We start from the raw sequence: 16,329 nt of genomic DNA, 5'->3' as shown, positions 1-16,329 counted from the left end.
TCCACAGGGGGAGCACGGTGCTAGGTGTCCAGGGAAGCACCGCCGCTCGACCCCTCCGCAGTAGTGACTCCAGCCGTCCGCCCCCAAGTCGAGAAGGACCTCAGTCAAATCACAGCGGCGGTGAGGGCATACCGCGAGGCGGCGCCGGGCTCGCCGCGGCTGTATATGTGCCGCCCCACCGCGGAGGCCCCACAGTCAGTAGACCCCCGGCGGGGGCAGGCGAGGATCCCCGCTGGGGTTCTAGACGGCTCCAACCGTTCGAGAAGCCCGGCCCGACCCGCAGCCGAGGAAGGACGTCGGCTCGAGCCGCCCTGCAGGTGGGGGAGGGGCGGAGAGATCACTGGTTCTCGGGGCTCCGGCCCCGTTCCGCGTCAGGGTTCGGCCCAGATGGGGCCCAGATCGTCCTCTATCGTGTCGCGCCCTCCGCGGCCCGGGTCACAGCGGCGGCGGGGGCACACCGCGAGACGGCGCCGGGATCCACGCGGCCGCGGCTGTATGTGTGCTGTCCCTCCGCGATGGCAGGATACGCAGGGTCCGGGCTCCGGCGGGGGCAGGCGAGGATCCCCGCTGGAGCTTGTGACGGCTCCAGCCGTTCGAGGAGCCCGGCTCGGCTCGCAGCCGAGGAAGGACGTCGGCTAGAGGCCGCTCTGCAGGTGGGGGAAGGGTGGAGAGATCGCTGGTTCTCGGGGTTCCCGGCCCCGTTCAGCGCCAGGATTCGACCCAGACGGAGCTGGGGTCGTCCTTGATCGTGTCGCGCCCTCCGGGGTCCAGTGCGGATCGAAGAAGGTGGCGCAAGATAGGATCCTGTGACTGCCTGCCGCGGAGAGTCACGTTCAGGCGGCCATCTTGTTCGGCGCTCAACAGCGCCCCCGGATTTCAGCAGTTTAAGTAAATTTGGACTGAAAGACACTACAAATCTAAATGTTTAAAAGAAATGAGTGACCTACTTTGAGTGTCACATAGGTTGCAATTGTTTAAATGTCATAGTTTTAAACTTAGAATCAGCATCCTAGCTGCATATGTAAAAAAATGTCTTGACTTAAACTGGGTAACAAAAAGTGACATTTTATCTGAAACCTGGCTTAAGGAACTGAATTCTGCCCACCAGCCACCCCCATCAGGAGTGAAACTTGAGTCACAGCTGTGTTCCCAGGCCTATCTGCCTTTTGCTGGCCACACTAAGGATATGCCATCTCTCTGATAATTGAATTAAGGGGAGCCCCCACAGAATACAGGAGCTCTGAACAAAGCCCTGTCCTGACCCAGGCAGATGGTTTATTGCAGATGTCGTAAATGTAGCTTCCTCCTGGAAGGACAAAGGGGAGGGGCACTGCCTGTGAGAGCAAGCTGGCTTGGCAGAACTGGAAAAACCAGAAATTCAACCTTGTGCTGGAGGAAAACCATACCCCTTTGGGGCCAGAACATAACTCTAAAAAGATGAATAACTCCTAGTACGGACTTGTGAAAATTATTTAAATGACACCATAATTCTTGTGATTTTTCTGCCCACATTTTAAGAGGTTTTTAGAACCGGTGGCATGTTCAGGGGGGTTTTAGCGGAAAAGAGGATATTACTCAAAATGTGTGCATGTGAAAAATCTGACACTTCATCAACTAATGTCCATACTCCTTGCGCACATGTGTGTAAATTTGGGGTAATGTCCGGTATTGCAAACCAGTTAAAAAGTGCAAAATATTGCCATTTCTGAATGCAAGCTCCCAGGAAGAGCAGAGTTTGAACAGGGTATACCTCCTGTAATGCATGATGGGTGCATGTCATTTTAAACAATATGTACCTCTGCAAATATGTATTTGGTTCAAATCTAGATTTGTGTGTAAGTTGACAGGAGGAGTGGACTTTCTGCAGGCTGTAAAATGACATCACTCTGACACAACTTAGCTCCCCCAATCAGGGGAGAAATTAAAGCTTGGCCAATGATAAGTGGAGAGGGGTAGGGTCTAGTGATGCTGCACACACACCCATAAAAAAAACACACAAAAGCAGAGAGACAGGACAGATAGGGACCTTCAAATCCATTTGCAGCTGGAAGCTCTGCCGGGAAAATCCATACTTTACCTCCATCAATCTTTAGAGAAAGCTGTGCAGAAAGATCCAGACTTTAAATCCCTCAATCTTCAGAATCCAGAGAGAGAGCTGATCCAGACCACTGTTAGCAGAACCAGAGAGAGCTGACCCAGATCACTGTGAAGTGCAGAGACCAGAGTCCAGTCTAAAATCTGACCAGATCCATGGCGAGGCCCATTTCACTCAAGAATATAGTGTGAGTACCTAGAAAACTGTGCAGAACCAATCTCTTAGTTAAAATAATATAATTCAATCTATTTAATCTAAGTAGAACTGCCTCCTAACTGTCACCTGTCATTTGCAAAGCTGTCACCTGTCATTTTCTAGTTGCAAGCTGCACTTGTCTTTGTGAACTTTAAAATTTCAATCTGAAAAACGACCTTTATTCAATCGCTCATATCTCCGTGACCGTTTGTGCTAGAGACTTGCAGTAACTTTCATCTGGAAAAGCTAGGCTTTCCTAGGACCCCAAAACGATATTGCTAGCCCTTGTAGTTCCTCTGTAATCGCGCCAGACGCATTCGCGAATTTTGCCGCGATTTGCAAATTTCTTCACGTGTAAAAATCTGCTGCTGCTTGCCTCCCATTTGCCAGAAATTCGTTTAACCTGCTAGTTACACCCTAGATCCTTGCTAAAGTGATCCTGAACTTATTCAAAGCATATACCACTCATATACCACTCACCCTAAACCTCCTAGAGGGAATTAAAAGCATTTTAGCATATTTTTCACTTTATTGCCAGCACATATAAAAGCATTTTGCCTGTGTTTTCAACTTCTGTAGTCTAAGTTGCTGGGTGAACTGAATTACATTTGAATTGCATTTCTGAGAATTGTGTGCCTTCCTTCCCTTTCCTTGCATTGCATAAAGGGGGGGGTGAATTGTACAAGAAAGTGGTTACATTGTCTTTGCTGAAATCCTATCAAGTTATTTTCTGTACTGCATTTCATTCCACATTGCATCCATTGGAAACCATAAAAGTATTGTTGCTATCTTATCCATTTCATGTCAACTCCTTAGTGATTATAAAGAAGTGTGCTAGTGCCAGATTCTCCGTTGTTAATCTTTATCATATCAGATTAAGTGTGATATTCAATTATTAATTTATTATAAAGCGTGATATATATATATATATATATATATATATTGTTTAAATTATCAATTAAACCTTTTAACTTGCAAAACAGAACTACTTCTTGGCTCAGTGGGGTCAGGAGGATTCCAAAAGAGGGGTGTTATATAGGGGTAGTCATCCAGAACGCATGAACTGGACATAAAGATATATCAATAAGGGTTTTCATTCAGTATTCTAGACTAGGCGTTGACTTGGCTGTAGTGCTGAATTGAATCCTCTTACATACCTTTCTATCTATCTGCTTGGATTTGCTTTACTCGCGCTACTCCTCATGCTACCTCATGTCAGAAAAAATACAATCTGAGGATCCTAGACGCGTGAGGGATCTTGGGTACAGTGGACGTCACACTAGGGATAGTATTACTGGCACGCCCTGTGTCGATGCCCATTTTCGAGTTTCGAAAAACAAACTGTAATACGCTGCAGCTTCCACTAGATGTCGGCCTATGCACAGCATGTGAATCTAAGCAGATACAAGCATCAGAAATACGATTAAGTTGAGTAATGTATCCCATATTCTCTTGCTTCCCTGGACTTTGTCTTCCCCTACATGGTCCCTCAGATAACCACCCCCAGGGTCAGTGTCAGGTGGCTTCTGCCTTTCCCTGGACACGTAAGCAAAGCTTCTCTCCAGAGAGTCGGTGACGATTTAGCTAGATTTGTCACACTGCCAATGTTGTCAAATGTAAGCCCCTTTTTACACCTTTTTAAAGATGTACTCTTCTATGTCGGAACACACGTAATAGACCTTCGTCTAACCATCCTGTGGACAGGTGCAATCATGGTGGCTGGGCGTCTCATCGCAATGAATGCTACCCATAAAAGGGGTGAGGTGACGGGACAGCAGGCCTTGTTAGCCTTGGGGTTTGATAAGGCATCTGGTCCCTTTTTCTTTAGTGATTGCTGTGGCCACATAAATGTTTTGCAGCTACCACTCTGGGCTCCTAAAAGAAGAAGAGAACTTTTGTAAGTAGTTGAGGAACCACCCACTTTGGCAATACAGCATGAGACATAAGAAAAGCAGTGTTGCTTTGCTGTAGTGTCGTTGTTATGCCTGTCAAATGAGCAGAGAAAATGAGAAATGTTTACCACCTAGGTCAATTTGCTTTGTGATGTTAGCTCAAGAAGAGCCGCTTCTGTGTAGGGCCTAGTAAGCCAGAGACATGCTGCCCAGGGTAAACTGTTATAAAAACAAAAAAAACAACAAAACAAAAAAAATCGGGTTTAAACGTCTGCCAAGGGATCTTTTAGATTTTCCTCAGGAGGCCACCATCCCGCCAGTAGACTGCACCTGAATACCCGAAGTAATAACAGCTCCTACCATACTATGAGCCAATGCAAAGGTAAACCTTATGCTTCAGAAAATCTTTTCTACTCTCTCTGCCTCTGTCTTAATAACTGCTCTGATGGCTTTTAGGGTAACTTAGGTGGTGGAAGTCGCATCCTCTTGTTCAATATGGTCTACATCCAGCCCATTTTATCCATGCAGAGATTCCTGATCCTTACTCTGTTACTTCGCCCTTGGCAGGAAAAGCAACCTCCTGTGAAGGGGACTATTGCGTAGGCTTTTTAAGAGGACTTGGCTGTGTGCCCTCTTTTCTCACTGCAAGTCTCGAGCGTAAATTTCCCAAATTCTTTTCCTTAGAGATGGGTAGTTATGCCTCCTTCTCCTGTACCTGCTATGTGCTCACAAGGATCCCCAAGTTGAGAGGATGACCAGGATGATCTGTTTTCTTAGTACCTCTTTTTTCACTTCTATACCCGGGCCCTGCGCTTGCTAAGTTTTACAAGTAGCCTATTACCCACGGACTGCATCTTAACATAACTGCACCCATGTGCTTGCCTAATTAGTAATTGACTAAGCCTTTGAGAGCACAGGCTCTCACTGTCATGGGTGTTCACCTTGCCGCTACATCTCCTCTGGGGTGTGATCAACTTGGCCTAACCACTGCCCTGAACGTTACCCTGCTGATTTCCATCTGTTTTACTAGTGTGGTAAACCCTGAAGGACAGTGTCCTGTATCTGCGTCTCTCCAGATGTCTTGCACTACAACTCCATGATCCCTCATCGACTCCTAGCTAAGGCGGATGGGAATTGTAGTCCATAACATTTGGAGAGCCAACGGTTGCATACTCTCTGTAGCAGGTAGAGTCCCGATTAGGCTCAAGGACTACCACAATTTTTTACTCAACCACAATTTTTTACTCAACGTGGAATCCCACATGGTCAGTGAAGGGGTAATGACAGAGCGTTGAAACGCTCCTACCTGGCAAGAACACCACTTCGGTTCCCTGTCCTTCCTCAGAAAAGTAAAACAGGAGGAACGCAGGGTTTTTGTTTTAAGTCCGGAAAAGTGTTCCTGTATAGAGATGGGAGGACCTCATGATATGCTGCAGAACTTAACATTATGCATGCCTTATTTGCACAACCTCCTACAATCGTTGGACGATTTACCACACTTGCCAACCCTACCGATTTATGCGGTAGGATACCGCTTTTTGAACAGTCCTACCGATTTAGTGGCAACAAATACCGCTTTAAAAAAAAGATATATATACTGTATTTTTGTTTTTTTTAGGTTGGATTTAGCAGCCTGTTCAGGTATGGTAGCAGGGTGTGCAAGTACACAGAATCCGAGGAACGTTCTTCAGTGGGGATGTGTCCAAGCTGCTGCTTTTATAATGGTGTGTTCTTACTGGCAGCAGTTAGCAGACCAGTGCACCAGTGCAACCTCCCCAGACTGTCGGAGGCGCCCGTGAGATCCGCTCCAGCACTTCTGGATATCAACAGCCACATGGTTCACCGTACCTCAGCTCCCCGGTGCCAGTCATCTACATGCTGGGGCGAGCCGCTGAAGCAATGGCGAGCCACTCCTCCTAATGCGTTCTGGCAGGTGTGAGCTTGTGCCCGGAGGAAACCGCATGTTTCAGCCCCGCCCTGCGTGAGTCTCGCCACTTCCACCCGCCTGCAAGTGCAATATGCTATTTCTTCAGCGTAGCTGCACAACGCAGCGCCCCTCTCTCTGGCACCTGCTACATACTTGCCAACCCTACCGATTTAGGCGGTAGGATAACGCTTTTTAAGCAGTCTTGCCGCCTACTGATTTAGTGGCAACAAATACCGATTTTTCTTTTTCCAATATTTATGAAACTTTAAGATTCCTTACAGATTTTTGGTCCCAGAATGTTGCCATGTATGATTTACTAGTATCTTCTTTATACGTGTTTTGTATGTGGTAAAATGTCCGACCATTTCAGTCACCCTTGTATTTCCCAGTCATGCTACATTGCACTCCCACACACCTGTGAAGTTTAATTTTCATGCCATTATTTAGTTTCGGAGATGCCCGTTTTTGTCGCTTCCCCCAACGTCGAGTGACGAGTTCACCCTCCCGCCCCCTGTCCTTGCTAGGGCACTGCCGCCCTTTTCCTTTCTTTCCCGGACTAATTCCAAACCCCCGAGACGATAATCATGATGGGTATCACAAGGGACACATCAAGCATATACTCAATCCGTGACATTAACAGGTTCACAATTTGAGCGTTTCATTTGACTACATTGTTACTTTTTTAAAGTGTTGGATGAAAAGTAAAAAGTATGTAAGGATTCAAGAGCCACAGTCCATTGGTGTGGAATTTGAGCACGTGCACTGTTGTCAACTTGTGACTGTTCATTGTTCTTTCTTGACAGATAATGAAGGAAGTGCGCCGAGCGTTGTGCAATGCCTCCTCTGACGACAGCAAGCTCTTGCTGCTGAGTGCTGTCGGCAGCGTTTTCTGCAGTGGCCTAGATTACTCTTATCTAATTGGCAGGTTATCCAGTGACAGGCGAAAGGAGAGCACGCGCATTGCAGAATCCATAAGGTGACCCATCCTTTCATGTACGTGTCTTTTCCAAATGATGTAACGGTTTGCCTGGAATATGAATGCTTGAGGGGAAATTATCGGGAAAACCCATTTATATTCTCTTACTCGTTATTTCATTTGAAAATGAGTATTATTTAAAAAATGTGGCCAACAAACAATTAAGCATCCATACCTAGGTATGAAATGATCTCCATGTTTTTGTTTGCCATGTTACGTTCCTTCAAAAATCTGGAATTATTGGGTTTTAACGCAAGACTATTACCATTTCAGTGGCAGCTTGGCGATTATACAATTTGAAAAATGTCAAACCTATTTTTTGTGTTAGCATAGCTGTTGTTGCTGTGTTGTACCGCTGTAACGAACCGTGGGCAGGGTACCACAGTACGCATGGGAAGTGCATACGTCCACCACCTTTGCTAGGATTGGTGTCCTCAAGTCACTGGTGACAGCGAATATGAAGGCACAGATCACTCACAACCTGAAGTCTACCCTTGATTGGTACAGACATGAAGACGTGTAAGAGTTATCGTTCGTGTGCGAGTAACATTTCATAGAAATAATGTCATCTGAAAAGCCCAACCATAAAGGCCCATTCAGAGAACGATTTGTTTATTAGTCTAGGTATTGCAACATAACATGTTGCAGTCCTTGTAGATAAGTGAAGCACGCCTTAAAAACCAGCACACTAACCGTGCACCCAGAACACTAAATATTGTAATCACCCTGAAACTGTCAGCATGCATTACCAAGCAGCAGAGTAGGACACAATCAGTACTCTGAAGTCTCCAGTCCCTTAACTCCCATACATCATTCTGATCATGTGAAATGGTACCACATGTATGTTTTGTTATGAAGTCTGTTTCATGTCTATCCATGAGGGATGTGGAAGTGCTGTCGATCAGGAAAGTTAACTTGGTCTCTGTGCCAGTGGTGTGCGGCTGAGAAGGTGCTAGAACACCAGTGCTCTTTGCGTCGTCCTGTTGGAGACCCCACTTAAATACCCAGACCTTCATATGTGGACACTTGGTTTATTCTGACACCTGAAACCCCAATGTGGAGCTCTGGCGGATTAGCATACTGGTATACCTGTCAAGGGCATAGTTCAACAGCGCATCACTGGAACAAACCCCTCTGATGAAGCCTACAGTAAGTGTGGAGTCGCTTTTTTTGACCCAGGCGTGTAGGTCGCATACTGAAGAAGGGCATGTACAGCAATAGAAAGGTGTGACTTGCATCTGACTTGCCACAGGTTATACTCCTTATCTAAAAGCCTGCGCATAAGAAAGGCAAAGTGAGCGGGTCAAGAAGTCTTGAGAGAAGAGAGGTTTATGAAGCGGTGAAAGGATAGAGTGGGGTTAAAGCGCCCTAAAGGGGGTCGAGAAACAGTGCGACTGTAGAGCTGAGCGTTTTGTCCCTGGGGCATCATGCAAGATGCACGGTGAAGGTTGGATGCATAGTGAGCCGGACGCTATATCCCTAGAGGCAGAGTGAGGAGCAAGTAGGGATCAGAGATTGAAGATAGCGGGAATAGTCAGGAGCGAACTTAAACTACTTAATTTCTTTACTGTTTATTATTATGGTATTTATTCAGCATGGGCCTAGCTTCGAGAAGTAACTGAGCGCTTTACAGAGGTATACACCAATACAGATACATAACAGAGCGCTTTACAGAGGTGTACAACATTACAGATGCATAACTAAGCGCTTTTCAGTGCTACCAACAGCACAGATATACAACCAGGGGTAGGATACAGAGGGGTACACAGAGGGGTACAGGTGTACCGGGTGGCGGGAAGGAGAGAGGTGGGCGGTGTCTAGCAAGTTGGTGGTGCAAGGGGTGGAGTGATGGCCTAGGTGTTAGGGAAGAAAAAGTTCTTGAAGAGGTGGGTCTTGAGTTCTTCCCTGAATTGTAAGGGGGAGTCTGATGCCGTCGGGGAGGCGTTTCCACAGTCTTGTGGCATTGGCAGGGAAGGCTTTTCTGTTCCTTTCCTGTTTGCAGCAGCAGATTCCAAGTCTGCACGTGTCCTGGCTTCTGGTGGTGCACTGTCTGCTGGAGATGCTGAGTTTCTGTGAGGTAGCTGGGTGACTTGAGGGCATCTGCCTTATAGCTAATGCAGCAAGACTTGAAGGTGATTTGTACGTGCAGTTGGAGCCAGTGAAGGTCGATGAGGGCCGGGGTGATGTGGTCATATCTACGTAGACCCTTGATGAGGCATACGGCTGCGTGTAGGACACTTCTCAGGAGAACAAGGGAGGGTGACGGGAGGCCTTCAAGGAGTGCATTGCCCCCATCCAGGTGGGATAGGACCAGTGCTTGAACAGTGGATCTAAAGCTGTCCGGAGGGACGAAGGGCTTCCCTTTCGCAAGAGGGAGAGCTGATACAAAGCTGTCTGAGTTTTCTTAGCAATGTGTGTCTTGAAGGAGAGGCGTGTGTCGATGTGGAACCCGATTTACTTGGCGCAGGAGTTGAGCTTGTGTGTGAAGCCCTCAGAGTTCATGGTTGATAGCCAGGTCTTTATGCCTGGGTGTTCGGTGTTGTTGGTGAGTAGAAATTCGGTCTTGGAGGGTTTGAGCTTCAAGTATGCACTGGACATCCAAGACTGGATCAGCCAGAGGCAGGTTTTGAGCCTATGGATGTCCTTGGTGAAGTCGATCTTGAGGTATAGCTGTGTGTCATCAGCGTATTGGTGGATATGGGTGTTGTGTGTGATTCTAGGAGGGTTCTCAGTGGCTCCATGTATAGATTGATGGTCATTGGGGAGATGATGGAACCCTGCGGGACGCCACATGTGACGGGTAGGTGCAATCTAGAGGAGTCCATATGAACAAACTGCTTGCCGTTGGCGAGGTAGGACTTGAATCAGCGTAGGACAAGGTTGCTTATCCCCATACGCTGATGTAGGCTGTCCGTAAGTGTTTGGTGGTATACTGCGTCGAAAGTGGCTGAGAGATCAAGTACAACCAGGAGGCAGGGGATGGCCATTGTCAAGGATGTTAAGGGTGTTGACTGCCTGTATGGTTGCTGTCTCCCTGCTGCATCTGGGTCTGAATCCGGATTGGTAGGTTTAGAGGAGATTGTTGGTGTCGATGTGTTGCTACAGTGGTGTGGCTACCGCTTTCTCAATCTTACTTAGGAAGGGAAGATGGGTGATAGGGCAATAGTTACCTAGGATGTCTGGATCCAGAGTGGGTTTCTTTAGTAGAGGGGGGATTTGTCCTGTTTTTAGGGTCGATGGGAAGTGTTTGGGAGCTGTTGTTGACCTCCAGGTAGGACCTTTTGGGGGAAGGGTCTTGAGGATGGATGCTGGGAGGATGTCATATGTATACGATGTGGCTTTGAGGGCAGCCAGGGTTTGTGTCGAGAGTGAGAAGAATTTGCGAGGAGGGACGGGAGGTGGGTCTGTGGATGCAGAGCTGGTGTCTGTGTGGGCGAATGTTGTGATAAAGGTGTTGATGGCAGTGGATTTTTCAATGGAGTGTGGTATGGTAAGGTTGGTTAGTTGCTTGATGCACTGTTTGACCGCTTTGAAGAGGAATCTGCTTTTGTTGTCAGCTTCTGCTATGGTATTCTGAATCTAAGAGGCCTTGGCTGTGTGGATAAGTTGTCAGCGATTTGCTCTGAGTTCCTTGAGGAGCGCCAGGTTGGATGCATTCCTGGAGCAGCGCCAGGTTTTTTCTTGTTTCCTGATGACTTATTTGCTGAGGTTGAGTTCTTGCGTGTACCAGGGTGCTGATGGTTTCTGTTTGCAGGTGCGTTGTTTCAGAGGTACATGTTGGCCGATGAAGACTGAGAAGGTGTCGTTGAGTGCTTCCATGAGAGAGTCGCAGTTCGGTTGGGGGTGTTCGGTCCATGTAAAGTGTAGGTTGGCGATGTCTTCTGTGAGGGCTTCCACTGGGATGTTGTTGAAAGACATGAAGGTTTGTCTGCTGGGGTTCTGCTGGGAGTGCTTGACCTTAGTGGTGTGCAGGATGTGGTCAAACCAGTCAAATGGGAGAGGAAAGTTGTAGTGAAGGGAAGACCGTTCAGTGATGATTAGGTCGAGGATGTTACTTTTCTCGTGTGTTGGGTCTTTCGTGTGTTGTGTGAAGCTGAGGGTGTCAACAAGGCTGAGAAGAGCTTCCTTCATCGGTTTGCTTGCCTTATTACCTGGGAGGTTGAGGTCTCCTAGGGATGTTGTGTGCCCGAGAGACATGGTGGGGACCAGGTCAGTGAAGTCTCTGACAAAGGTAGTGTTTGTTTTGGGTGGTCTGTAGATGCGATGGAAGATGACTGTGTGTCGGGCAGAGCAGGAAGTGGCAGGAGAGGACTTCGAAGGAGCCAATGATGTCGAAGTCAAGTCTGGTGCAGAGCCACAAGGTCTCGTGTATGACTGCAAGTCCTCTGCCTGTCCTGTTCAGCCGGTCTCTGTGTTGGATGCTGTAGTAGTCGGGGACAAGGATGTCTAGGATGTGGGTGAAGGTGGCTGTCAGCCAGGTATAGGTGATGAAGATGATGTCATAGTCATGTGTAGTGATGAGGTGGGCGATGTCTGCTACATGGGCGATAGCCGAGTGGACGTTGGCGATCATCATCTTCCGTGTTGTGGATGGTGAGGGGGTGTTGATGGGGCTTGAGGCTCACGTGGGCAAGGTTGCTGTATTGCAGAGTCCATGCCCTAGAGGAGGGGCAATGTTGTTGGTGTTGCCTGGTGGTGGTGGGGATGGCCTGTGGGGACTGAGGGAGAGCAAACGTATGTCTGCACATCCTTACCTGTTGTCTGAGCAGGGGTTCGGGCCCTTGATCCTGCCGGTCCGTCCAATAGTTGCCCTTTTCGTCCCCTGCCTAGGTGGGAAACGCCCTTGATCAAAGAGTTAAGAGTAGAAAGGAAGAGGTAGTACTAAGAAGGTGGGCAGGGCTTAGGCCAGATGACCTAGATCCACTTGCACCTGCTCACCAACTGCAAAGAAACTAGGCTGGAGGGTTGCTTCAGTAGGGAAAATGGTCGGGAAAACGGGAAAACGGCAACAATTTAAGGTGATTGACAGATCCACTTGCACTTGGTCACCAAATGTTAACAGTTCCTTTACTTTTTATTCCCCATGCCTCCCCCGGAGCTGCACTGGTTGAAGTTAAAACATACCTCTTCACTTTACAATCTTACAGCAGTTGCAGCTAAACTGAAATCTGACTGTCCATTTATGAAGCCTAAATAACATAGCCTTCATAGATTCTAGTTGGCTTCATCTAAACCCTGTCAGGCTTTCATCAATTTGGAACTTGCAGTATGTGCAAATTCGCACACCCAGATTGTAACAAGTTCTCCTACAAACCCGGCTCATAGATCATTATCAGAGACTTCATCATTGTAAAATGACACACGCAGTATATGCTATTATGTGTATGTCACAAACTGTACATTGGGAGCACCTTCAGGCAATTGAGAATATGAATTAGAGAGCATCTCATCAGTCTTAACAGCCAAGATCCAAGATTACCCTTGGCACAGCACTGGCAAACAAGCCACCAAATGTCTGACAAGAGAGAACTCAAATTTCTTAGCCTCATGAAAGCCAAGTGTTGCAAACATGGGGGAAATCTCATATTGACTCTAAGGCGTATGGAATCTAAATGCATTTGTAAACTGCGTTTCATTACGGACGGACTAAATACAGAGCATGAGATGAATGTTTTTCTCTAATCTGAGCTGTATCTAATTAATGTCTGACACATTCATGTTTTTATCTCCAGTACTAATGCACTAACTGATCTACAACCCATCATGTTTGCATAGTACGATGTTAGTAACTTGAGAAAGAACTTGTATACTGAATTACAATAATTCACCATTAATTATACCACTAGACGAGATGTCTATTAATATTTCACATTCTGAATTACATGTATTCAACATATTTATTATGCAAGGATAGGTCATGTATCCCCTAGCACCAACTTTGCATTACTAAGTCAGCACTTACTACTACCCACCATAAAGGAAATATTTGATAGTTACAGTATGGGATGGATGGAACACCCCACATACCTACTCATGGTGATGATCACTGTACATGGTATTACCCTCATCATACCAGCCGTCCTGTTTTGGGGTACAACTGGACATTGTGCCATTTATAGTATGTTAATGATACCACTTTGGGACAATTCTGTTTTCACTCACATACTCCCCAAACACATTACTGGATAATTATACTTTTGATGATTGGTGACTACATCACCTTAGTTGCTTAATCTTACAATATGAACCATGCACACTGACTTATGAGGGATAACAATAATGGAACCTTTGGTCAATATCACTTCTGACCCATCCATTCACTAAGGGCTCAGCCCGTTTATCTCATGGGACAACTCACTTCAACCAAGTTTGATATCTAAATATTTGGATTTACAACAGTCTATTCTAACAGTTTGTATTTTATTTGGCAATATCGATTATGTGTATGTTACAAACCAGCATTAAATTCGATGAGGTTTGTTTACCCTTTGAGCCATGGCTGTGATGGCACGCGCGTAATACATGTGATGTCACACGCACGCTACTAACATAAATAATAGTCACAAAATGTTGCACGTGTGGCTCAGATTCGATTCTGATCTGCAACTTTGCTAACTGTTATTATTTGAAACGTGACACTACTGCTTTATTTCACTTTTGCATCGACACAGCCTTGAAAAACACTTAATGTCAAAACACGTCTTGGCTGTATTTTCTTAAGAGTGGACTGCAATAACCCAAGAATACTGGATAATTTTGCTTACAACAATTTGTTAGGGAGAGCACAACTAACATGCACAACCTGCTACTTTGCCCAAAAGACCCCAGCATTTTTTTTTTAAAGTGGTGTAGTCCCATAGTAATTATTGGTGGGTCTAGAATTTGATCCCAGTAAAATATTTAGATCTTCATGACCAATACGAATTCTCCCAGCTACGCAATTTCTTCGTATACAAGGGCATGTGCAGTTTTTAGAAGTCGAGGTTGCTGTGATGTCCATGGGCCTCATTACGACCCAGGCGGTAAGGGGTTTACGGCGGCGTAAACAGCGCCGACCCTTACCGCCTGATTCCGAGGTCCCTTAGCGCCATGGAGGATTTAACACCTAGCAGGTGTTAAAATCCATGGCGCTAAGGGACCATGTTGTTAATTACGCCACCGTAATTTACGGTGGCGTAATTAACGCCTTCCCCACTCCCATTATGCCCTAAGGGGCAAAAATGGGAATGGGGAAGGGTAAATGGGTTAATGGGGACTTACCGCCCCGCCAACCTCGGAATGGGGCGGTAAGTCCGCCAACCACCATGGCGTAAACGTAGTTTATGCCATGGTGGTAAAGGTACGACCCAGGCGGTAACTTACCTCCTGGGTCGTAATGAGGCCCCATGACTTTTCCCACTAGTTTAGGAAATGTATATATGGCAGCCTTCAAGTAAGATCCTGTTTGGACCAACACTCCCTTTGTCAACCAGATGCATCTATGGAGACACGAAATCGATGACATATTGATGTGGTAGGGAAAAGACGAATTACTTTTTTAACTGGCTTAGCCAACGTAACAGACTCTAAACTTGACCATACATCCCAGTACGAAGGAAGGACTATTCCTTGTTTATGAATTTCATAATATATATTGTATAAATGATACAGCGAATAAACTGACCAAAATACTTCATTATTGTATGAAAGCTGACATACTAAGTCCTAGGCGGACAATCTTACAACCAATTTCTATTTGTTGTAACTGTTCAAAATAAAATGGCTATTTCAAAGAGACACATTATTCAACTCCTAGCCAGAGGTTCTCCTTATCACACTTTTATAGATGCAGAATACAATCATGGCACATCAACAATAAGCTGCAAAATGTTATGTTTTGGACCATCCAGTCTGTTTCACCACATGCTCAAGATACAGCAATCAAATCAAGAAATGGATCAAACTGAATTTTCACCTGTTATCTTCTGAGGGTAATTTTGCAAGGATCCCACCCTGATTTGGTATGTAATTTTATCATTTGTATAGTGCCTTTTCCCATTGGTATGGCCTTAAAGGTCTGTAGGTGAACGTCCTCGGGGGACTGAAGTCCAATGTATGGGAAGAATTATCAGAGGAGTTTAGAATGTGTGTGTGTGTTTTAGCCAATACAAAGGTATGTAGCAACCCATGTCGAGCTGGCACGTGGATGGGTGCTGTGAGGTTGTCGGGAGAGCGTGTGAGTGCAGGAGACGGATTATGGTTCCGGCTAGATCTAATTTCTGTCGTGGGACATAGCTGCAGTCTGATGGCAGTGGTGTTGTGCAATGTGTCTTTAAGTGGTGTATGATGGCAGATGCGTGTGTGGGTGGCCGTGCCTGTGGCTGTCTTCCATTGAGATGGAGTGCAATACATACCCGTGTCTCCTGGCCTGCTTCCAAGTACACCTAGATTCAATATAGTGGCTAAAGTCGAGAGCGCAGTTGGATTTGAGACAGTGGCAGGCATCAGAATACTGCATCCTACAAAACAGTGGTAGGATTCAAGCACACCTAGATTCAATGTAGTGGCTAAGGCCAAAAGCCCAGCTAGGTTTGGGACAGTGACGGAGATCAAGAGTACAGCTAGATGGAAAACAATGGCAGGGTTCAAGATACACCTAGATTTAATACAATGGCTAAAGTCAAGAGCGCATGTAGATTCAATACTGTGGCAGTTATCAATGTATGTAGTACTGGAAGTGCACACATCGTCCCTTACCTGTTTGTTGCAGTAGACAGGAGTTGGGGTATTGGCTTGGCTGAGGCGCCCAGGGCAAACGGGCGATGTTGCATGCAAGAAAGGACAAAACTTGTACCAATCGGTCCACTTTTTAAGAAAATAAATACATGCAGAATTTAATTACTGCAGTCTGGGACTCGCAACCTATCTTTAGACACTATCCTTGCAGAAGATGCATCATGCCCATTTACAACGAGAACAACTGAGGTTAATTGTACCAGGTTTTCATGGACTTGTAGGTCATATACCAACTGCCAATGCACAAATTATATGTAATTGATCACCTCTTGATGTGATCAACACTACATTGGAAAGTGAATTGGTAAACATTAGTCATGTAGAATGACTCGGCATAGATAGTTCCCCATAGTAATTAATTACTTGGGAATGGGTCAACAAATGATGGATCTTCACCTGGGGAACACAGATTACATGAAACCAGATCTAAGAGGAGAATCCATTCATCTCTGCCTTAAAGGTTTGGATC

The 16,329-nt window shown here is 46.0% G+C and overlaps 1 protein-coding gene across 2 annotated transcripts in view; it reads left to right on the top strand.

The window, feature by feature from the left end:
• The window catches only part of CDYL2 (chromodomain Y like 2), a 990,342-nt gene that overhangs the window by 311,268 nt on the left and 662,745 nt on the right, over positions 1–16,329 (top strand). For both annotated transcript variants that reach the window (XM_069652860.1, XM_069652864.1), the window contains exon 4: positions 6,913–7,085. In XM_069652860.1, coding sequence (XP_069508961.1) covers positions 6,913–7,085 — 173 coding nt within the window. The remainder of the gene's footprint in view (positions 1–6,912; positions 7,086–16,329) is intronic.

This window comes from Ambystoma mexicanum, chromosome 1p (assembly GCF_040938575.1).
Source record: "Ambystoma mexicanum isolate Mex_15411 chromosome 1p, UKY_AmexF1_1, whole genome shotgun sequence".
Classification (NCBI taxonomy): Eukaryota; Metazoa; Chordata; class Amphibia; order Caudata; family Ambystomatidae; genus Ambystoma; species Ambystoma mexicanum.
The sequence above is the reverse complement of the archived record's forward strand: the minus strand, read 5'-3'. Positions and strand labels throughout refer to the sequence as shown.